The sequence below is a fragment of the Pan paniscus genome, chromosome 9 (assembly GCF_029289425.2).
Source record: "Pan paniscus chromosome 9, NHGRI_mPanPan1-v2.0_pri, whole genome shotgun sequence".
NCBI classification, from domain to species: domain Eukaryota; kingdom Metazoa; phylum Chordata; class Mammalia; order Primates; family Hominidae; genus Pan; species Pan paniscus.
In genome coordinates this window covers 12,221,680-12,244,827 of record NC_073258.2, presented here as the reverse complement: position 1 = coordinate 12,244,827, position 23,148 = coordinate 12,221,680, and the positions used below count along the sequence as shown (strand labels likewise).

Genomic DNA, 23,148 nt, shown 5'->3' with positions numbered 1-23,148 from the left:
CCATTGTCTCTGAAACAGAAAGCTTACCTGAGGCCAAAGGAGAGGAGCAAGCATCTATCTCTTCTCACTTCTAGGCAGGTGAAAGCATATGAGTTCTTCATGAAAGCACTTCTTATCTTGCTTTTTTATTATGCTTATCAATTGGACTAGACTATTTCCTGCCTCCGTATACCACCATTACTAACAATAATTACTAATTTGTGTCGACTGCTTACTATGTGCCAGGCACTGTTCTGAGCACTACACATGTTATTTTAGTTCATAATTCTTTGAATCTTTTGCTGACCCTCACGCTCCCACTTTATATGTATTTCTAATGAGTCAGGTATAGACTTCTTTGATAACATCTATAGCACTAAAGTATGTTTATCTGTATGTAACTATTATTGCCCTCTACTTAGTCTGAGAATTCCTGGGAACAGGGACTATGTCATACTAGTCTTCATATCCCTAGTATCTAACACAATTACAGTTTCAGTCTCTGGAATATAATAGACAATAGATAATCTCAATGAATATATGAGAATTTGAAAGACCACAAGTCTTGTTCATGCTCTTACCACCCTTCATCAAGACCATCTAGAATATCCTGGTCAGGCGTGGTGGCTCACGCCTGTAATCCCAGCACTTTGGGAGGCCAAGGTGGGTGGATCACGAGGTAAGAGATCAAAACCATCCTGGCCAACATGGTGAAACCCCATCTCTACTAAAAATACAAAAAATTAGCCGGACGTGGGGGCGCACGCCTGTAGTCCCAGCTACTTGGGAGGCTGAAGCAGGAGAATCGCTTGAACCCGGGAGGCGGAGGTTGCATTGAGCTGAGAAGCCCCCACTGCACTGCAGCCTGGGAGACAGAGCGAGGCTCCGTCTTGGGAAAAAAAAAAAAAATCTAGAATATCCTAAGTAGAATTGCTGGCATAATCTTCCAAAAGCTCAGATACAATCCTTTTATTCCCCTCCACAAAAGTCTTCAAAGCAAACAAACAAAAACCTTCAGTGGCTCCACATTTCCTAAAGAATTACCCTTCCACATATCCAATTTGCATATAACTGGGGGGAACCAAAATGTCTGTCCTACAGTAGGTGAATGGCTACACAATCTGGGATACATCCATACCGTGGACGACTACTCAACAGTAAAAAGGAATTACTGGCACATGCAACACCTTGAAGGGATCTCAAGGACATTATATTGAAAGAAAAAAAAGGCAATCTCAAAGGGTCCAACTGAGTATGATTCCATGTATATATATTTTTTTTTTTTTTTTTTGAGACAGAGTCTCACTCTGTCACCTAGGTTGGAGTGTAGTGGTGTGATCTCAGCTCACTACAACCTCCGCCTCCCAGGCTCACGCAGTCTTCCCACCTTGGCCTCCCAAGTAGCTGGGACCACAGGTGCACACCACCACAGCTGGTTAATTTTTTGTATTTTTGGTAGAGATAGGGTTTTGCCATGTTGTCCAGGCTAGTCTTGAACTCCTGAGCTCAGGTGATCTATCTGCCTTGGCCTTCCAAAGTACTGGGATTACAGGCGTGAGCCACCATGCCCAGCTAATATTTTAAAATGACAAGATCATACATAAATTATTGGTTGCCAGATTCAAGATAGTGGGGGAGAAGGAAGTGAGTGTGACTATAAAGGGGTAGCATGAAAAACAAACCAAATGTCCATCAACCGATGAAGAGATGAACAAATTCTGGCATATTAATTCAGTGGAATACCACTCAGCACACAAAGGGAATGAAATATTTATATTACAAAGACTGACCAATCTTGTGATCACTATGTTCAGTGAAAGAAGCCAGGCAGAAAAGACTACTACATAAGTTTATTTATATGACATTCTAAAAAGGGCAAAACCATAGTGACTGAAAGCAGATCAGTGACTGCCTGGGACCAGTGACCAAGGGAGGGGATCAATCATCATGCAAAGGGCATAAGCAAACTTTTCAGCGTCAGGAAACTGTTCTGTATCATGATTGTGGTGATGGTTACACAACTGTGTACAGTGACCAAAACTAATAAAACTATACACTTAAAGTAGGGAAATTTTATATTTAAATAATACTTCAATAAATCTGGAGGAAAAAACAATAATCTTTAATTAGTAAGTCCAACATCTCAGTAAACTAGAGTTCCAGAAAAAGAAAACAGCAGCTACCTTGTTTCTACGGAGAAGAATTTGTCTGGGGCCCAGAAAGTACTTGTAGGTCTGGCTGCTTGCTTTATGGAAACAGGGCAGGAAATAGGTCCAGGGAAATCCCCGTTCAGTATGCAGGCTTTTCGTTTTTTCCATGCTATTTTCAGTGTTTCCACTAACCCAGTTGTGTCTGGTGTTCCCAAGTCTAGAGCTTATCAGGTTTGTTTTTTTGTTTGTTTGTTTTTCAGAAAATAAACCTCCGATCTGTTGCTCTGAAAAGGGTAATCATATGACTACATGGGGTGGGAAAGGACCTGGGGTCCTTTCCTGCCTCCATAGACTTCCAGCTAGTCCCACGATAGCCTCCGTTTCACCCCTGCATTACTCAATACTTGGGCCTCTGTGCCCTGAGCCTTTCTGGGTTTACACAGCAAATTGTTACCTTCTCAAATCATTTTCCTCCTGGCAGGAATCCCAATATAGCTTCTCCTCTTCTATCATTTACTGCTATTCTTCCTTCTATTTTCCATCTTTCAAAAATTTGCTGAATTGCTTTGGCCCAATGCTGTGTTTCCTCCCATTCTCCCCACTCCCTTTTGGGTTTTTTACCTCTTAAAAATTCCTTTAATGTGGGAGGATTCCAGGGGAATGAGCTTGTACAGCCAAATCTGGCTTAAGTTAAATGGACTACTTAATATGTTAAATCTCTATGTTCAACTTGCAGAATTCTGCACACCTAAACATTAGGGTCAGCGAAATAATCCACTCACAATCAGTAAGAGATAGGAGGTTCTCATGTAAGATACACTGTCCTCAAAGATGGGAACATCATCGTCTCCCAAGTACAATAATCCTTACTTGGAATGAAATTCTTCTATTTTATTATTGGGGATGGGGCTGGCGGGGAGGAGTGGGAGAGGTCTAGATGCTGGAAGGTAACCTGTATTCTGTGAGTACCCCTTAAGTGGTATGATTAAAGCAATTTAACATACACTAAGATGTAGCATAACTTACATTCCTATTATCTTTAGAATACATTACAATAGATGCTAAAACTACAAAAGGCTAAGTTAATTAAAACAATTTGGGGTATATGCTTAATTTCTGCTGTTTTGTTTTATTTACTAATCAGCTGAATTTAAGATTCATCTGTTTTTTTTTTCAAGAGTTAAAATTCAAATGTTTTATATAAACCAGTTGATTCTGAAATCAAAAACAGAAGTTAACTTTTAATTAAAGTTCGATTATTTGTAGGTGAATGCTTCACAAACTGTAAAAAGTAATATTGTTCAGGATCTAGAGACCCTATCAGTATGACTTCAAATCTGGCTGTGCCAAATTAAAATTTTTTAAATTAAAACATAAATTTTTAAGAATTTGCCTGAATCCTCCTTTCACTTAATACCTCATACATAATAACCTAAGTGCAGACAAGTCATAGCAAAGCAAGCGCATGACCTTAATTGCAGTAAGTAAAGCATGCTTGGCTACCAGAGGTATCAGCTTTGGTGATGCAAATTATTTTGTGCTGAAAAGGGATTGTTTATTCACTCAAAAACAGAGGAATCTAAGAAGACTATAGTTAGCAAATAGTTTTTCTGACTCTTGCTGACTTAATTATAAGGTAGTGTTTCATCATCTTCGACATACTGGTTTTAGGCATTAGAAAATGCCTTCTTTGAATGCCTTCCAAGTGAACACTAGTGCTTTACATGACTCTGGCTTTTACCAGATAATTCGAATTAGTGCTGCCCTCAGTCTCTCAGGGACACACAACAGAACTAGGCCCAGAAACATCAAAAAAATAGGTTCAAAATTACACAGCAGCAAGTGAAGCTTTCCCAGATGGAATGTGTTCCCTGCTTATTAACCATTTCTAACATTGAATGCCAAAAGGCAGTCCATGGACATATGCCTAGGCTTGTCCATTAGTACTAATAAAGTTACAAGAAAACAGATGAAGCACTGAACTTAAATTAGAACTGCCTCATCATATAAAAAGCCATTGTTTACGCCAGTATATCCAGGTGTCAAATGAATTATAAATGCTAGCTCACTGTTTCATAATAGCAACATCTGGCAGATTTTTTGCTTCTAAAAGAAATTGGCTTAGCTCAAATGATATCATTACAGGACTTCCTTTTCTTAAAATAGTTGAGCCAAATTTAAAAAAATCCAATATACAAAGATTAAATTTTTATGTAAACTTTCTTTTTAAAATATAATATCAGGAGAAAACATGAATAGTATGAATGAAAACGTGAAGAAAGCATCCCCTTTATTTCGGCATTAGAGCAAATCTTTGAGGGCATCTTAGAACTTTTTCAGTATTTTTTACTGTGATTCCAAAGTTTATTCAAATTGTAAATTGATTCACTTTGGTGTGGCTTTATGTGATTCTCCTCACGGTTACCTTATGACAGCACTATGCTAGGTCCTACCCCAAAGAAAAAAGCTATTTGCCTTTTGAAGATATGAGCCTTCCTTGTGAGCACATATGTGAGCAGCTAAGCTGCCCCCACACAGGTTGGTTATTCTAAAATTTATCCAGTAATATTGGCAAAATAGCTGTAGCTAATGGATTGTTGGTATATTCAAGAGTTTCTGCTATCTGTCTGCTTCCTATTCAACTGCAAACTGGCAAAAATGAACATAATCCAATCTGTTTTATAACAAGGCAATTTTGCATCAAAGCTTAATATTTAAGGCCATGTAATATGGAAGGATGTAACACAAAGCACACAATGTTTGTTAAATCTTAATTTGTGAAATAACAAAAATTAATATTAGCTATACACTCTTCTAGGGTCTGTTTAACCATATCCAGGTTTTCACGTGTTGATGTATAGTGTCTCTTGTAGCTCAATATTTATAATTCTGAAAGCAGAATCCAGTTTTAATGTATTAAACTTTACTTCCAAAATGTTGATCTTTCCAGGGATTTGAGTCATAGCTTATTTTTATAGGCCTTTAAATTTTACAAAGTACTTAATGGCACATGGGCAAAAAAAAGACCCTATAAATTCATGTTTCTCCAAATTCCATTTCAGATTCTCTTCTTACACATAAGTGAAGTTGGCAAGTTTCACTCCATAACAGAAAAACAAAACTAAAATGCTTCATGCAGTTTAGTCTTTTAAGTCTGTATACTTTTTAACCTGCAACAAAATAAATACAAAATTATTTTGAACAACAAAATCCAGATGATACCTGAGAGAAGCCTAAAACTCTATTCATCACCATACTTAGGGAAATGCTGACATAGAATTAATTTATTAGCTGAAATACCTATCATTCCCAATTCTACATAATATAATAAGGCTAAATTTATTTGAAGCACACTTGCCTTTAGGTCCCCAAAATCTTGTGGCCAACAATAAAGAAAACTAATGAAACCAAAAGCTGTTCTTTGAGAATATCAATAAAATTGATAAACCTCTAGCTAGACTGCTTGAGAAAAAAAAGACACAAATTACCAATATTAGAAATGAGAAAGATGACATCACTACAGAGTCTACAAATATTACAAGGCTGATCCTGGGTATGGTGGCTCAAGCCTATAATCCCAGCATTTTGGGAGGCCAAGGTGGGTTCACTTGAGCCCAGGAGTTCAAGACCAGCCTGGGCAACACAGCAAGACCCCACCTCTAAAAAACATAATAAATACTTTTTTTTGGCCAGGCACGGTGGCTCACGCCTGTAATCCCAGCACTTTGGGAAGCCGAGACAGGCGGATCACGAGGTCAGGAGATAGAGACCATCCTGGCTAACACAGTGAAACCCCTTCTCTACTAAAAATACAAAAAAATTAGCTGGGCGTGGTGGCAGGTGCCTGTAGTCCCAGCTACTCGGGAGGCTGAGGCAGGAGAATGGCATGAACCCAGGAGGTGGAGCTTGCAGTGAGCCGAGACTGTGCCACTGCACTCCAGCCTGGGCAACAGAGCGAGACTCCATCTCAAAAAAATAATAATAATTTAAATAAATAAATAAATACTTTTTAAAAATCCCTGTTAAGCAAATGAAAAGACAAATCACACAGTGGGAGAAAATATGTGTAAACCATATATTTGCTGAAGGATTTATCTAGAACACATAAAGAAACCTTAAAATTCAATAATAAGAAAACAACCTTTTTTTTTTCCTTTGAGATGGAATCTTGCTCCTTCCCTGAGGCTGGAGTGCAGTGGCAAAATCTTGGCTCACTGCAACCCCGCCTCCCAGGTTCAAGCAATCCTTTCGCCTCAGCCTCCCTAATAGCTCAGATTACAAGTGTGCACAACCACGCCCAGCTAATTTTTGTATTTTTCTCAGAAATGGTGTTTCACCATATTGGCCAGGCTGGTCACAAACTCCTGACCTCAAGTGATCCACCCACCTCAGCCTCTCAAAGTGCTGGAATTATAGTCATGAGCCACTATGCCCGGCCAACAGCTTATTTTTGAAATGGGCAAAACATTTGTACTGATTTCACCAAAGATATGCAAATAAGCACATGAAAAGTTGACATTCTTCATTAGAAAATGCAAATTAAAATCACAAGAGTCTAGGTGAGTTCCATTGGCAAAGAGGAAAAGAAGCCAGTGAACTGGACAAACTGAGTCACTGGGGTGCAGGACTCAATGGAGAAAGTATGATTTTTCTTGCTTCCTAGAAATCTAAGCACCGTAAGAGTTCAGCCATCTCATCATTTCTTCTTACATGATAGAAGAAAGACATCTCAGAAAATTCCTTATGTTTCTTAATGTTGGATTCTAAACGTGGTATCTAGGTACTAATCAACCCAGCCTTGAGGTCTATCTGACTTTTCTTTTTCCACCAAAGAAATGTTTACATGCTTGTTACTTTATTGCTGAAGAGTAAAAAACAAATTGCTCTGCATCTTCTCTTCCACTTCCAGTAGACCTGATCGTTAACCCCAGTTTGGGGGAGGTTTGTTTTTCAACCCCAGTTAGCGACTGCAGGTGCTCCTGTGGCACACAGGAGGACACATGCATAGTGCCCCCAAGCGTATACACCTTGATGCTTTCTCCAAGCACCAATTCCAGTCCCAGTGGAGTGGGTACAAGAGGCCTTGGAAAATTGTCTAACCTTTCTAGCATAATTATAGAGGGCTTGTGGTGAGGCCAATACACTAGGCTACGAAAGCATTTTTTGACTTGTAAAGAAGTTTCACTTTTAATCTGAGCACATGATCTCCCTGAAATGCCTGTAAGTTCAACTTAAGACCATATTTCCATTCTACTTTTACCTCAGAAGTGGGTCTTCAAAATTGTATTCCTGAGTAGATTAAATATCAGAATAATCAAGAAAAGATACAAGTATGTATGAGGTATCTGGTTTCTATGGAGAATAGTCATTGAGAGAAATGTTATTTTGAGGCTTTAATACAGTTTTTTGTTTGTTTTTTGGTTTTTTTTTTTTTTTTGAGACGGAGTCTTGCTCTGTTGCCCAGGCTGGAGTGCAGTGGCGCGATCTCAGCTCACTGCAAGCTCCGCCTCCCAGTTTCATGCCATTCTCTCGCCTCAGCCTCCCGAGTAGCTGGGACTACAGGCGCCCGCCACCACGCCCAGCTAATTTTGTTTTTGTATTTTTAGTAGAGACAGGGTTTCACCATGTTAACCAGAATGGTCTCAATCTCCTGACCTCATGATCCGCCCGCCTCGGCCTCCCAAAGTGTTGGGATTACAGGCGTGAGCCACCACGCCTGGCCCTGGAGGCTTTAATAAAGATTTTTAAAAGAAATTTTAGAACATATTGTAGACTGGTTCAGTGGAAAGAACTCTTCCTCCCTTGGAAACAGTGAGTGAGGGGCTGGCCTGTGACTACTGAAGGTTTATCCCAAGGGCTGTTGGGGCAGTTGTCCTTGGAGCTCACCCTGCCTGAGCACACTGCAGATTTCTCCTCCCCAGGATTCAGATGGTAGGGAACCAAGTTCCATCCTTAGTTGCCCTGTCCCCTTCTTCTGTCCCAGCACCCACAATCTGAGTAACCCCCCTCTCCATCACTGGCTCCTTGGGGTGGGGCTGTTGATTCCAAAGCAACAGCTCAGACTGGAGAGCTCTGTATGGCATTACAGGACAGGTTGAGGGGGAAACTTGAGGTCTGAGCAATGCTTAAGAAAGGAGCCAGGAAGACCAGAGAACCAGGCCTACTAGAGAGTCAAACCCAGGGCCTTCTTTGCTGTGCATAAGTATCAGTAGAGGCAAGCGTTTGAATGAGAATTGCTGTATTAAGGGACATGGTTGACTACTGAGACACACATAGAGGGCTAACAAAACAAGGAAATAAAAGGTATTTTTTAATATTGATCCTTAATTATGTGTCACATCTGCTTGTTTTATTATAATTATAAACTCCTCAAGTTGAGCCTTTATCATTTATTCATTCATTCATTCATTCAGAGACAGGGTCTCTGTCACCCAGGCTGGAGTACAGTGGCACAATTGTGGCTCCACTGCAGCTTCAAACTTCTGGACACAAGCGATCCTCCTCCTCAGCCTCCTGAGTAGCTGGGGCTACAGGCACGTGCCACCACACCTAGCTAATTGTTTGTTTTAATTTTTGTAGAGAAAAGGTCTCACTATGTTGCCCAGGTTGGTCTCAAACTCCTGGCCTCGAAATCCTTCCACCTTGGTCTCCCAAAGGTGCTGGGATTACAGGCGTGAGCCACCACGCCCAGCCAGTTTTTATAATTAGTTGCTCGTATTGCATGATCATAGGAAACCCATGATTTCTTATCCCTTCATTTTCACTGATGAGAAAACTCTACTTAATACAAATGCTTACAGTTCTACAAACCTGGAGTATGGCACACTACCTAGCTATTCAGAGCCATGTCCCATGGAAAGCTCTGCTGTCCTGTGGAGATCTGATGCAACAGGAAGGCATTGGCTCACATCAAGGAAGCAGTTCCGTGGTTTGCAGGCCCACTGCATAGGAGTCAAACTCTTTTTTAATGCATCTTCCTAAAATCCATTTTATTTTACATTACTTACAAGCTAAAATTTTAGTTCAATTCAAAAGCCAATAAGAAAATGTAGAAAACCCTTTAATGATCACAGAAAACCAGGTTCCTAACCAGATGATAAATTTTGATAAATCAATGATATCCAGATCACGACTTTAAATTCCCACTGGTCCACTGGACAATCAACATATCACACACATGCCTGCTCACTTTGGCTGACCCAGCTGACTAAGTACAGGTCCGTATTGCCAAATTAAACATGGAGGAGAACGCTGACTTTTAGACAGCTTGCCTAAATTTAGTGTTAATTTGAACCAGCTTTTGAGCAAGTACAATTATAATTGGAACTTACTTCAGCCAAACAAAATTTTCTAGCTGGTCATGAGAGATTGTTTGAGCAATATAGAGGTGAGATTGCGAGGCAGACTGGGGAGTGTCACAGGGTCATCAGCCTACCCTCTGCCAATATAAGATGGCTCCACAGTCTGTATACGGTTTGCCTAAAGCATGCTATAGCTCAATGACCATTCCAAGCTTTGCCCAGCTTTCTGCCTCCCATGTCATTCACTCATTCCTATTCCTGTGCCCAATGACCTCACTGCCTAATTTACTGATGAAAAATTAGGGCTAAAAGGCATTAGCTCCTGCCCTTTCCCTTGGCACTTGAACTATCTTTCTCTTGCTTACCTTTCATCCCTCCCTGTTTCCAAAGCTGTTCCCTAAATCTAGGCCCGAGCCTCATTCATTCTTGCTTTCCCAGGATCTTATTCTCTTAGTTATTAGCTGACAAATTTTTCTAAAATTTGTTTTCTCTATTGGCTCCTTCTGGATTGCCTTCAGACACACACACATTTCTTTTGACCAGAAAACATCCCCTTAAGCAGCCACCTTCTCTTCTCAATCCTTTTCATTGCCAAACTTCTGTAAGAACAATTTTTCTTGTTGTATGTCACACTATTACACCACAGTTGCCTGGAAAGCAAGAACTGTAACTTATGTTAATATATATCTATCACTTGCCAAACACAGTATAATGTAGTGAGTGGGGTAGAGACTTTGGAGCCTAATAAGCCAGGGTTAAATTGGGCTCACTAACTACTGTTTAATGTCATTGGGTAAATGTCTTAATCTTGCTGATCTTATGCTTTCTCAGTTGTAAAGTGGAGATAATAATGCCTCTCTTGCTATACCATAGAGATTAAATGAGATTATGTTTATTTAAAAAAAAAAAAAAACCCTCGTCTGGTGTCTGGCACACAGTAGGTGCTCGGAAAAGCTGGTTCCCTTCCCATCTCTACTTATGGTATGGATTCAGGTATTTGTTGAGTGAATGACTGAATGGTCTCCTGCATGTTTCAGTTAAGCCTTCAGTGGCCTGGCATCCACTTTTTGTTCTGTTTGATTCTTACTCTTTTCTTTGCCTTGTGTGTTTCAGGTTCACAACCAGTATCCAACTGAGTTTGAATTCAATCTCTATTACTTAAAGTTCTTGGCTTTCCACTATGTGTCTAATCGCTTTAAAACATTTCTCCTGGATTCAGACTATGAAAGATTAGAGCACGGTATGTGTTTGTATGCCCTTGTTTCATCTTTTTTGTTAGTTCTGCATGTTTTTAATGAAAATTCTAATAATGTAACTATCCCCAAGACTGACAAGCTGAGTTAAGGTTTAACTCTGAACTATGAATATAGAGGAGTGGATAAGTGGCCAAATTCTGAAATTATGTGCCACGTTAGCTCTTAGCAGGTGGTCATTCCTATAGCATCTTTCTAAAATTAAATATGTTTACTATTTTGATACCTCAAAGTGATCACACTGTTTGAGAAGAAACATTTGACTCATAGTTTTTCCAACCCTGATGCACTCTGGTAGGAAGGGTGCCTGCCCTTGGAGGCAGCTTGCATACAGCTAAGACCCTGTGCTCTAGACGAAACAGACCAGGGTAAAATCCCAGCATTGCCAGTTACCAACTGAGTATTTTGGGGAGGGGTTAAGTACCTCTCTGAGCCTCAGTTTCCTCATCTTTAAAACAAGGACAGTAATACCATCCCACCTGTCAGGGCCATGATGATCACATGAGGAAAAAGTTGTAAACTTCACACAGTCACTTAGCCTCTTAGCCCAGTCACTAGCGCATAGTAAGCGCTCAATAAATTTTAGACATCACTAGCATTAGTAATGATAGTGATGAACTATTTTTTTAATAGCAATGATAGTTGTAATGAGTAGATTCTGAAAGTCAGCCCCGGTAAAAACATTTCCCAAGGGGATTTTACATTCTTACTTTTATAACTGTTACGGGGGAGAGGAAACACATGACCATTTTTGTTAAGCAAACAAAAATCAGTTCTGTTCAATATATTATATGCACTCAGTACCATAAAGAGGACTCTCAATTCCAAGAAAATATTTACTGATGTTCTCAGTTTGAAATCTGAAATCAGGAAATACTGCTTTCCAGGGCATCCTATTGAAATTGTCTAGTATGATATTGCATACTTTTGATAAGGGAAAGAGCACTGGTGAGACCATTTTCCACCCTGTTTATACTTCCAGACCTTTGTTGACTCATGGAATTGTTATTCTTCACATCACAATCAGAAACCTTAATTTCTTAAGCATCTGCATACTGCTTATTGGGAAGGTAGTAAGTGTAACTGGTTACAACTGCCCCAGGCCTGGTCTTTTTTTTTTTTTTCTTTTTTTTTGAGACGGAGTCCCACTGACTGTATCACTCTGTCTCCAAGGCTGGAGTGCATTGGTGCAATCTTGGCTCACTGCAACCTCTATTTCCCAGGTTCAAGCAATTCTCCTGCGTCAGCCTCCCTAGTAGCTGGGATTAGAGGCCTGTGCCACCATGCCTGGCTAATTTTTGTATTTTTAGTAGAGACAAGGTTTCACCATGTTGGCCAGGCTGGTCTTGAACTCCTGGCCTCAAGCAGTCTGCCTCCCAAAGTGCTGGGATTACAGGCGTGAGCCACCACGCCTGGCCAGGCCTGGTCTTAAGTGGACTGACCTGTACCTACAGGGGTCACCATGTCACTCAGCTTTATCACTGAAAGGAACAACATGTACAAATATTGGGAGTAAAACGCAGGTATTTGCCTCCTTGGAGTAGTTGTGTTTTTTGGGGTTTTTTTGGTTTGTTTTTTTGTTTCGTGGGCAGGGGGGGAGTGGTATTTTGTTTTGTTTTGTTTTGTTTTTGAGGCAGGGTCTCCTCTGTCTCCCCGGCTGGAGTGCGGTGGCAGGATCTCGGCTCACTGCAACCTCTGCCACTGGGACTCAAGCGATCTCCCACCTCAGCCTCCTGAGTAGCTGGGACCACAGGCATGTGCCCCCATGCCCACATAATTTTTGTATTTTTTGTAGACATAGGGTTCTGCCATCTTGCCCAGGCTAAGTTTTTGGTTTTTTAATAAAGCAGTTTGTTTTGCTGAATTAAGCTGATCAGCAAATTACCTTAGCAGCATGCAGATGTGGCCAAAGACCAAGGCTTCTCCTATAGCAGATGATGGTTCTCTTCATTAGAGAAGCAACAAGGTCTAGTGCAGTGGTTCTCAGACTTGACTGAACATTAGAATCACCTGGGGAGCTTTTAAAACTTCCAAGGTCCAGGCAACATCCCCAACCACTTAAATCAGAATCTGTGATGGTAAGGCCCAGGCATCAACAGCTTTTAAAACTCCCCAGGTAAGGCCAGGCACGGTGGTTCACGCCTGTAATCCCAGCACTTTGAGGAGGCCAAGGTGGGTGAATTGCTTGAGGCCAGGAATTCGAGACCAGTCTGGCCAACTCGGCGAAACCCCATCTCTACTAAAAACACAAACATTAGCCAGGCGTGGTGGCATGTGCCTGTAATCCCAGCTATTTGGGAGGCTGAAGCACGAGAACTTCTTGACCCCATGAGGCAGAGGTTGCAGTGAGCTGAGATCGCACCAGTGCACTCCAGCCTGGGTGACAGAGTGAGACCCTGTCTCAAAAATAAAGAATAAAAAATAAAAACTCCCCAGGTGAGCCCATCATGCTGCCAAGTCTGAGACCCACCACTGGTCCCACAGGTAGAGCCGTAGATCAAGGATCAGAAAATGTCAGTAACTTTGGGTAAATTACTTCATCTCTGAGTCTCAGTTTTCTCATCTGAAAAACTAAACAGCCCTGCCTATCACACAGGGCTGTTGAAAAGATTAAATACAATGATGTGGATAAAAAGGTATGTTTGGTATATATTGAAAGATTATCATGATTATTTGAAAATATAAGCATTTCCATCCTATGAAACATGTTTCCTCTTAAAAGTCATAAACACAGGCTGGGTGCAATGGCTCACACCTATAATCCTAGCACTTTGAGAGGCTGAGGCGGGCGGCTTGCTTGAGCCCCAGGAGTTCAAGACCAGCCTGGGCAACATGACGAAACCCCATCTCTACCAAAAAAAAAAAAAAAACACACACACACACACACACACAAAAATTAGCTGGGTGTGGTGGCGCACTCCTGTAGTTTCAGCTGTTCAGGAGGCTGCGGTGGGAGGATCACTTGAGCCCAGGAGGTCAAGGCTGCAGTGAGCCGAGATCTCACCACTGCACTCCAGCCTGGGTGACAGGGTTGAGACCCTGTCTCAAAAACAACAACACATAAACATGCATTTCGAATCCTAGAATGTCATTGCCGAAGCCTCAGTAGAAATCAGCTACCCAGCCTCCTCTCTGGATGTTAGGCCACCCACCTAATCAACATCAAGGAAGCCTAGTTTCGTGTCCCTAGTCCAGACTAGGTTGCCTACTTGAAGTCTGTTCCTTCTTGTGTTCTGGTAGATGCACTCGTTATCAAGCCTACAGTGAAACCTTGTTTAGGAAGGTAACTACCCTCTATCTGCCAAAATGACGAAGTGGAGAGTAAGTAATCTCAACCACTGCTAGTAGAATTCATCAGTCATAATTTTTTTTTTTTTGAGATGGAGTCTCACACTGTTGCCAGGCTGGAGTGCAGTGGCACGATCTCAGCTCACTGCAACCTCCACCTCCTGGGTTCAAGTGATTCTCCTGCCTCAGCCTCCCGAGTAGCTGGGATTACAGGTGCCTGCCACCACACCCAGCTGATTTTTGTATTTTTAGTAGAGATGGGGTTTCACCATGTTGGCAGGCTGGTCTCAAACTCCTGACCTCAAGTGATCCGCCCGCGTTAGCCTCCCAAAGTGCTGGGATTACAGACGTGAGCCACCGCACCACGCTGAGTCATAATTTTTAAGATTTTATCAGAAAAACTTAAACACAATGAATTCTCCTGTGTCCTAAAAGCTTAATATGTTGATTATTACATACTGGATTATAGGGTTATAATTTGACAGGATTTGGCACTAGCTGTCTGATTTGGACTGTTTTTAAGATGTTCCTTATATGTGTACATGTTGCCCTAAGCCAGCCATATGGATACTGTAAGAAAAGTCCATTGGACTTGGTTCCAGTTACAAAATGTTACAACAGCCCTAAGGAACAGAGGGCCATGTATTGCATCTCCTCTTCTGGTTTCAGCTCATTCTCTTTCTGTCTACAAAGGTGCCTAGAGCCTATTTCAACTTGGGCTGACTACCACACAGCCTTTCAGTCTAATCCATGCCTCAAGGCGCCAAATGGAGCAATATACAAGGTGGCTTTCAAAATCTTACTGCAACCCCTAGAGCTTTTGCAACTTTGGACATTGGAGTTACTTGAACTTTTAAAATAACTAATATCTCGGGCCATCCCCAGAGATTCTGATTTAATTGGTCTGAGGTGAGACCTGGACACTGGGATTTTTTTAAAGCCCTTGGTTTTTTAAATGCATGTCCAAGGTTGAGAACTACTGCACTGGACCCTGCAGTTAAAAGGTAGAGAAGAAACTGTTAATTAGTCTTAGGGGCCCCACATATTATAGAATTTCATGCCATCTTGGGCTTGAGTCATTTTTTTTTTTTTGATAAACTGGTAAAATGCATGTTGATTTTGACTATGTCACTTCATTCCAAGCAAGACACCACTGCTGAGACACCCTTCATGGCCTTTTAAAGAACTACTTTTTGCCTCACCCCAACACATTTTCCTCCCTATTAAAAACAAAGTGGGCTCATGTTAGTAATAGATTGACTATTTGAAAAAGGTATAAAAGTTCTGCTTTTATTTTTAAGTCACCCAAGGACACAGACTACACGCTTCTGTCATCTAAAGTCTCAGTAACCATGATCTGCAGTATATATACACTGCTAAACAAGAAAACTCTTTAAATGGCTTCATAATAAACAAACAGCCAACAACTTAAAAGAGAAACATAAAATTATGTTTTTTACTGAGCTTCATCAAATCAACTCTGAAGTCCTTCCATTTTCTCTTGAAAAGTGTAGACTGCCTCCTGCATGGACTTCTTTGAATCTAGATATAGATGCAGGATGAGGGTTGGAAGAGTCATGATTGATAGACTGCTGGCTGCTTAGGCAAACTTTATCAGATGTTTCCTCCATCTGGATCTGTTTCCCTGTAGCGATGAAATTCATTCCGGTTTTTAGCTTTGCAGTTATTTTCTAAGGTTTTCACACAAATGTTGCTGTTTTTAAAGCCATAAAAAAATTCCACTTTTTTATCTGCTGCATGCATCATACGTTTTTTGGCAAAGTGTGAATTTATTTAATTTTGTTTTGTTGGATTTTTTTAATTTACAGGAACTTTATTTGATGATAAAGGAGAAAAGCATGCCAAAAAGGGAGTCTGTATTTGGGAATGTATTGACAGAATGCACAAGAGGAGTCCCATTTTCTTTAATTATTTATATTCACCATTGGAAATAGAGGTAGAGTAAGAAATCATTTATGTTTCATTTTCTGAAATTTTGTGTTAAGGTTTTCCTTAGTTTTAACATATATAAGCAGTCTAAGCTTTTTATAAACATTGGACTAGGTTTCATACCAAAAAGCTGTTTCAAAGTTTGAGACACTATAGGTTTGGGTTGTGACACAAATGGAGACTGTTCCCTAAATTCTTGCCACAAAAATTAGGAGCTGGCTCTCAAAACCTAGAAGGGAAAACTTGCAAAGAATCAAAGCAAGGCACCTTTCCCCAGAAAGAAAGAACTAACAAAATTTGAAATATCAACAGGTGGTCTAAGCTGAAAAACCTTAAAATACTTTAGAAACGGTTTCTTTAAGTTCATCTGTACCAAAGCCATGGAAGGACCCCTGCAGGAAGCAGAGATATTCGGAGCCAAGCCCAAGAAGGATAACATATCTCGGGGCACCTGCCCCACCATGCACATCTACATAACACACGCCCTGGAATGGAACAGACTGGTCTGATAAGCAGTTCCACCATTACTTAGGGCCAAGAGAGGCCCCTCCCCTGGGCCCCAATCATAGAACCCTAGTCTGGCCTTCCTCCAGCTGCATCCTCCTCATGGAGGTGAGCAGTACAAGAAACCAAAGGTACATGCTTAGATGCCCCTCCTTCATCTAAACCATACTCTGTCTGGGTACTTCAGAATTCTTTGCCCAAATTCAGGCTGCTCACCAGGCTACTTCTCCAAGTCAGTCTCCTAAGTCAGTGCATGGACCCCAAGGCCCAAAGAATGGCAAAAAGTAGCAGGTTTGACAGAGTGGACAGAGTTTGACTTTGTGGGCTGGGGTATACATAATCATTCACGTTAAGACCCTTAGAATGTAAGATGGGGTGGGTGGAGAAGAGAAGCCAAGGACAGGGGGCTGGGGCCAGCTCCTCCAGTGCTACCACTTGTTAGTATAAAATTCTGAGGAATCCAAGAATTCTCTATTGAACTTGACCTTCTAGGTCATTAGGAAGTTACATTTCTCAATGTAGGAGGGAGGATTGGAGAATGTTTTATTTAATAATTTATCTTGATGTATGACTTTTAAATATTTAGACATATGGTATTTGAACTCCATTCATACTCTTCCTCCCCTGGACTCTATAAATGTTAGGGGTTTGCCTGACAGTGAGCTTGGGGTACTTTGGGGTCAAGATGAAACTATATGTCTGTTTTCTTTAACAGGCTCTAAAGCCCAATGTAAATGTCTCCAGCCTCAAGAAGTGGGATTACTACATAGAAGAGACCCTGTCCACAGGACCTTCCTATGACTGGATGATGCTAACCCCCAAGCACTTCCCCTCCGAAGACTCTGACCTGGCTGGAGAAGCTGGGCCACGGAGCCAGAGGAGAACAGTGTGGCCATGCTATGATGATGTCAGCTGTACTCAGCCCGATGCTCTCACCAGCCTTTTCAGTGTAAGTCAACTGTAGACACACACCTAGGGGCACCAGGGGCCCTGGAGGCATGAGGGCAAAGGAACCAGGCTAAGTAACTTCTGAACATGGCTCTCCTTACTCTGAGCTAGGGTTATGGTAGCTAGGGTTATGGTTATGAAGAAACCAGATTTGCTCCCCATCATCAGTGGGGGACCAGGCTTCACTACTGGAAAAGAGTCTCAATAAAAGTGATTTTCCAGCCTGGTGCGATGGCTCATGCCTGTAATCCCAGCAGTTTGGGAGGCTGAGGCGGGCAGATCACAAGGTCAGGAGATCGAGACCATCCTGGTTAACACAGTAAAACCCCATCTCTACTAAGAAATACAAAAAAAAAAAAAAAAAATTAGCCAGGCGTGGTGGCGGGCGCCTGTAGTCCCAACTACTCGGGAGGCTGAGGCAGGAGAATGGCATGAACCTGCGAGGCGGAGCTTGCAGTGAGCAGAGATCATGCCACTGCACTCCAGCCTGGGTGACAGAGCAAGACTCCATCTCAGTAAAAAAAAAAAAAAAAAAAAAAAAAGATTTTCCAGCGTTACAAGAAAGCAATCAAGCAAATGGAGCAATTTACTCCTTCCGGCAGCTTCCCAGCTGTTTTAGTTGCCCGAGCAGCCTTAGTCAGGCCTTGGCTGTGGCTTTTGTGGGTGCTTTACTTCCTCTGGTCAGAAGTGTGGGTAGTCAGTGGCCTGATGGGAGTGCTGCCAACCATCTTCTGCAAGGAATGTTCCGGAACCAACCCCTCCTGGCAGTAGCCAGCCTGAGGAATAGCTTTGAGCCCTGATATGGGCCAGACAGTTCCTAAAGAGTCTTCCCCATCTGGCTTCCTGACCAGGAAGAGTATGCTTCAGTGGTCATACAGTCACAGAGGCAGCTGCCCTGATTTCCAGCTTCTCTGTCAGAAGGTATATCTGTTTCCTTGGGCATTTCTTGGTTCATTCTTTCCACATCTGGTTTGAATCATCAGAGTTGAGGGGTTCCTCCTGTCAAGGACTGGCTTCTCATCTACCTCAGCTATTAGGGCTGGGCCACGGGCCAGTGCTTGACCTCTTGCTTTGGCTATCAGATTTCCCATGGGCTGCCCAAGGGTGCAGATGTCTGAGATACATATTTCACATCCTAGTATGTAAGCTATCCTGTACAAAAAGGCCTAGTTATAGGTCCTAATAAACCATCTTTGCCACAGTACGGCACACCAACTAGAGCTCTCACCACTATTCCTGGCTGGGAGACCTCACAGGCCCATGTCCACCACTTTCCTCAACTGCCCTCTGGCCATGCTGCTCATCTGGGCCTAGTACAGAAGCAGTGTGGCTTTGGGGCCCATCCTGATTTCTATGAAATACTGATCAGAAAACTTTTAATTTCTTTGCAGGAAATTGAAAAATTGGAGCACAAATTGAACCAAGCCCCTGAGAAGTGGCAGCAGCTGTGGGAAAGGGTAACCGTGGACCTTAAAGAAGAACCAAGAACAGATCGCGTGAGTTGGCAATGCCCCTTGAGAGCTACCTCTGAGCTTTCTGAGGGTGCTAAGTCAGGTGGAGCCTGCTGCCACAGGTGACAAGACCCAGCTGGGTTTATGGCCAGAAGGAAGGGTGGAAAGGGGAGGGGTCATGTCCTGGAGGTCCAGGGCAGAAAGTTCCAAATGACTGAATACTTCCTGAGTGTCTCACTTCACCACAGTGACATAATACTTATGTCTCAGCACCCCGAATCCAAGGAAAATTATTGGGTTCTTTTCTATCTCAGTGCCCCTGTGGTTTCAGCTGATCTTCTACCACATAAGGCAGGAGGGGAATGCCAAGACCATGTTTGCTCCACAGAAAGTATTTTAAAACAACAAAATATGCTACCCTGTGTTGTTCACAGTCCCTTTTCTGTTTCTGACTTAAGAAACAAACATTTATCATAAAAATATTTTAGGCCGGGCGCGGTGGCTCACGCCTGTAATCCCAGCACTTTGGGAGGCCGAGGCGGGCGGATCACGAGGTCAGGAGATCGAGACCATCCTGGCTAACACGGTGAAACCCCGTCTCTACTAAAAATACAAAAAATTAGCCGGGCGTGGTAGCGGGCGCCTGTAGTCCCAGCTACTCGGGAGGCTGAGGCAGGAGAATGGCGTGAACCCGGGAGGCGGAGCTTGCAGTGAGCCGAGATCGCGCCACTGCACTCCAGCCTGGGCGACAGAGCGAGACTCCGTCTCAAAAAAAAAAAAAAAAAAAATTTTAACGGCCGGGTGCGGTGGCTCACGCCTATAATCCCAGCACTTTGGGAGGCCGAGGTGGGCGGATCATGAGGTCAAGAGATCGAGACCGTCCTGGCCAACATGGTGAAACCCCGTCTCTACTAAAAATACAAAAATTAGCTGGGTGTGGTGGCGCATGCCTGTAATCCCAGCTACTCAGGAGGCTGAGGCAGGAGAATCTCTTGAACTCAGGAGGCGGAGGTTGCAGTTAGTGAGCTGAGATCGTGCCACCACACTCCAGCCTCGTGACAGAACAAGACTCCGTCTCAAAAAAATGTATATATATATTTTAAAACCAAATACTCTGTTTTCTGCTTCTCATACCCCATTTCCGATTTAAGAAACATTTATCAAGCACATAATATGTGGAAGGGTCTGTGCTTAGTACAGTACACACCTTCGTATCCTATTTAATCCACTGTGAGGGAATGGCGTTCCCTCTCCTACACAAGGAACAGGCACAGAGAGCATACAGCGGCAACTGGTAGAGCCACCAATCGAACCCACATCAGACTGGCTCCAAATGCAACAGAAGGGAAATTAGGACAGATGAGTGTTCTGAAGAACAGTTCAGGAAGAAGAGGCCAGCAGGTCAGATGTTACAGAAAGGTCAAGAAGAATGGAGGGTAGAAGAAAACCTTTGTGGTAAAAAAAGAACATCTGGGGCTCTATCTCTTACCCTCAAATAGCAATTCAGGAGCTGTTATCAGACAGACAACAGGTGGGTGATGCCTTAATGCTTTTTTGTTAGAAAAATAATAGTTTATTGATTTTTTCTGATAATGAAAGTAATAATGTTCATTTTTTTGAAAGAACACACAGAAAGTTATAAAAGATGAGAATCACCCATAATTTATAACCTAGAAGTAAACCACTATGCTATCAAACTTGTTTTACCCTTATAAATTCACATATAAAAGAGATTTTCTAGACATACTATTTTAAACCTGCTTTTTCACTCCACGTTGGCATACATGTCCTTCCAACTGTCACTGTGTATAAACCAGTGTCTGCCAGGCGCAGTGGCTCATGCCTGTAATCCCAGCACTTTGGGAGGCCGAGGCAGGCATGAAGTCAGGAGTTCGAGACCAGCCTGGCCAGCATGGTGAAACTCTGTCTCTACTAAAAATACAAAAAATTAGCCAGGCATGGTGGTGTGTGCCTGTAATCCCAGCTACTTGGGAGGCTGAGTCAGGAGAATCACTTGAACCCAGCAGGCAGAGGTTGCAGTAAGCCGAGATCATGCCACTGTACTCCAGCCTGGGCGATAGAGTGAGACCCTGTCTCAAAAAAAAACCATCATCATCTTTATTTTTTTTGAGATAGTGTCTCACTCTGTCACCTAGGCTGGAGTGCAGTGGCGTGATCATGGCTCACTGCAGCCTCAACCTCCAGGGTTCTGGTGATCATCCCAAGTAGCTGGGACTACAGGCACACACCACCACACCCGGCTCATTTTTAAAATATTTTTTGTAGAAATGGGGCTTCGCCATGTTGCCCAGGCTGGTCTCGAACTCCTGGACTCAAGTGATCCACTCACCTCGGCCTCCCAAAGTGCTGGGATTACATGCATGAGCCACCACGCCTGGCCATAGCAGCATCATTTTTTAATGGCTGTCTAGAATTCCACTGTATGGAAATGCCATAATTTGTTTAATGTCCCTAATAATGGACGTGTAGGTTGTTTCCAGTTTTTTACCACGATAACTAACTCTGAGATTGATACCTTTGTACATTATTGTTGCTTATTAGTCCAGTTTTTTCCTTGAGATAAATATTTGTAAATGAAATTTTCCAGTCAGTAGTTTAAGTGTCTGTAAAGGTTTCCTAGCTCCTGTCCTGTCTTTTTCAGTCCCAAAGACACCTGTCGAGATCCCCAGGAATTGTGTCTACCAACCTACCTTCCTATCAGAAGAGGTCTCTGCTACATCTCCCAGACAGCAGCATGGGGGAGGAACACAATTCCAGCATCTCCCCATCCAATGGAGTGGAGCGAAGAGCAGCCACGCTCTATAGCCAGTATACATCCAAGAATGATGAAAACAGGTGACATGCTGAACCCTGCTCGCTGTGCTGAAGACTTCCCCACAGCACCTGAGGCTAAACCACAGGTCCCTCAATAAGCTAGGCCTGTGCAGTACAGCCTTTTATAAACTTGAAATGGATTTGCTTTAATTTTTGTAATGTTTTAGATGTTTCTTTGAAAAGACAAAAAACAAAAATTACAACTAAAAATAATGCGAAGAGGTTGTAGTTATTTGTAGTTGAGTCCTGATGGCTCCTATCTCCTGTCTGCCAGAACGTTTGAGGGAATATGTGTTAGCCAGCACTTTGTCAGTGGCAAACATCAGAAATCCAGCTTATGCTAGCTGAAGCAAAAAGGAATTTACTCACATAAGCTAGGACAGCCAAGGGTATGCTAGCTTCTCACACAGTATCTTCTATCCACTTCCCGGCTCTGCTTTGCCCTCTCTCTGTGTTATGTCAGTCCCAACATGGCACAAAGGATGGCTACTGATCATTCCAAGCCTCACAGATGTGGTAATCCCAGCAGAAAGCAGCAGTCTTTCCCCAGAGGTCTAGCAGAAAAAATCCAAGGAGAACTCTTATTGGCCATTTTTGAATCATCTAGGGGAAATAGAGACTTGACAAAAACAACAGACATCCCCTCCCCTTTACAGCATTTTGTAAGTGTAAATCAAAATTAACTCTCCTGTCATCATTTCTTCTAGGTCCTTTGAGGGAACGCTTTATAAAAGAGGGGCTTTGCTGAAAGGTTGGAAGCCCCGTTGGTTTGTTTTGGATGTAACAAAACATCAGGTAATACTCTTAAAGCCAAAAGAAATTACTTCTGTCTAGGCTAGTCCCAGTCCCTGGCTATTATGTGGCTCTAGCAGACAGATAGATTCCTCATGTACAGACTGCTTTTTTAGTGCCTCTCATATGTAGTCTGGAGGCTCCTCAAGGGCCCCAAATGTCCCTGAGTAAGGGCAATAGCCTTCTGAGGGAGTTTCCCAAGTAGCTCGGCCTGGTACATGCAGGCAGAGGCAGCAACAATTGAGCCCAGAGCATAGAGCAATAGAACTCTTTTTTTAATGCTCAAATATCTCTTGCTGCCTGATCTTAACACCCAGGTGAGGGGATTCCTGAGGTTTTCAGCCTGTTGCATACATACCACATGCACATATAAGCCTGTGCCTGTGAACACTCCCCAGAATACAAGTTACCTTCGTCCTCGCAGCAGAAAGCATCCATTCAAAACGGAGGGCATTAATTTATTCTACAAACAAACATTTATCGAACACCACCTCTGTGCCCACTGCTGTACTGGTTACTAAAGGAGGCACTGTTACCCTTCAAAGATGGCAGCAACAGGGGAGTAAAGGGGCCCCAGAAGGGGATGTGCCCACCCAAACTTGGAATTCACCGTGGGCAAGTACTAGACTGGACCTTGCTGACTATGTCAAGAAATCTTTTGACTACTGTTAGGTTCTTAGCTATTCCTGTAGCAGCC

The 23,148-nt window shown here is 42.5% G+C and overlaps 1 protein-coding gene and 1 long non-coding RNA gene across 4 annotated transcripts in view; one reads left to right on the top strand and one right to left on the bottom strand.

The window, feature by feature from the left end:
• SBF2 (SET binding factor 2) overlaps positions 1–23,148 on the top strand; it is a 528,888-nt gene that overhangs the window by 500,883 nt on the left and 4,857 nt on the right. For all 3 annotated transcript variants that reach the window (XM_063608381.1, XM_003818147.6, XM_055094099.3), the window contains 6 exons: positions 10,544–10,670; positions 15,801–15,928; positions 17,141–17,374; positions 18,765–18,869; positions 21,487–21,680; positions 22,367–22,454. In XM_063608381.1, coding sequence (XP_063464451.1) covers positions 10,544–10,670; positions 15,801–15,928; positions 17,141–17,374; positions 18,765–18,869; positions 21,487–21,680; positions 22,367–22,454 — 876 coding nt within the window. The remainder of the gene's footprint in view (positions 1–10,543; positions 10,671–15,800; positions 15,929–17,140; positions 17,375–18,764; positions 18,870–21,486; positions 21,681–22,366; positions 22,455–23,148) is intronic.
• The window catches only part of LOC112441166 (uncharacterized), a 31,211-nt gene that overhangs the window by 4,859 nt on the left and 3,204 nt on the right, over positions 1–23,148 (bottom strand). The window contains exon 3 of the long non-coding RNA XR_008620152.2: positions 22,029–22,213. This is a non-coding gene — a long non-coding RNA (uncharacterized LOC112441166). The remainder of the gene's footprint in view (positions 1–22,028; positions 22,214–23,148) is intronic.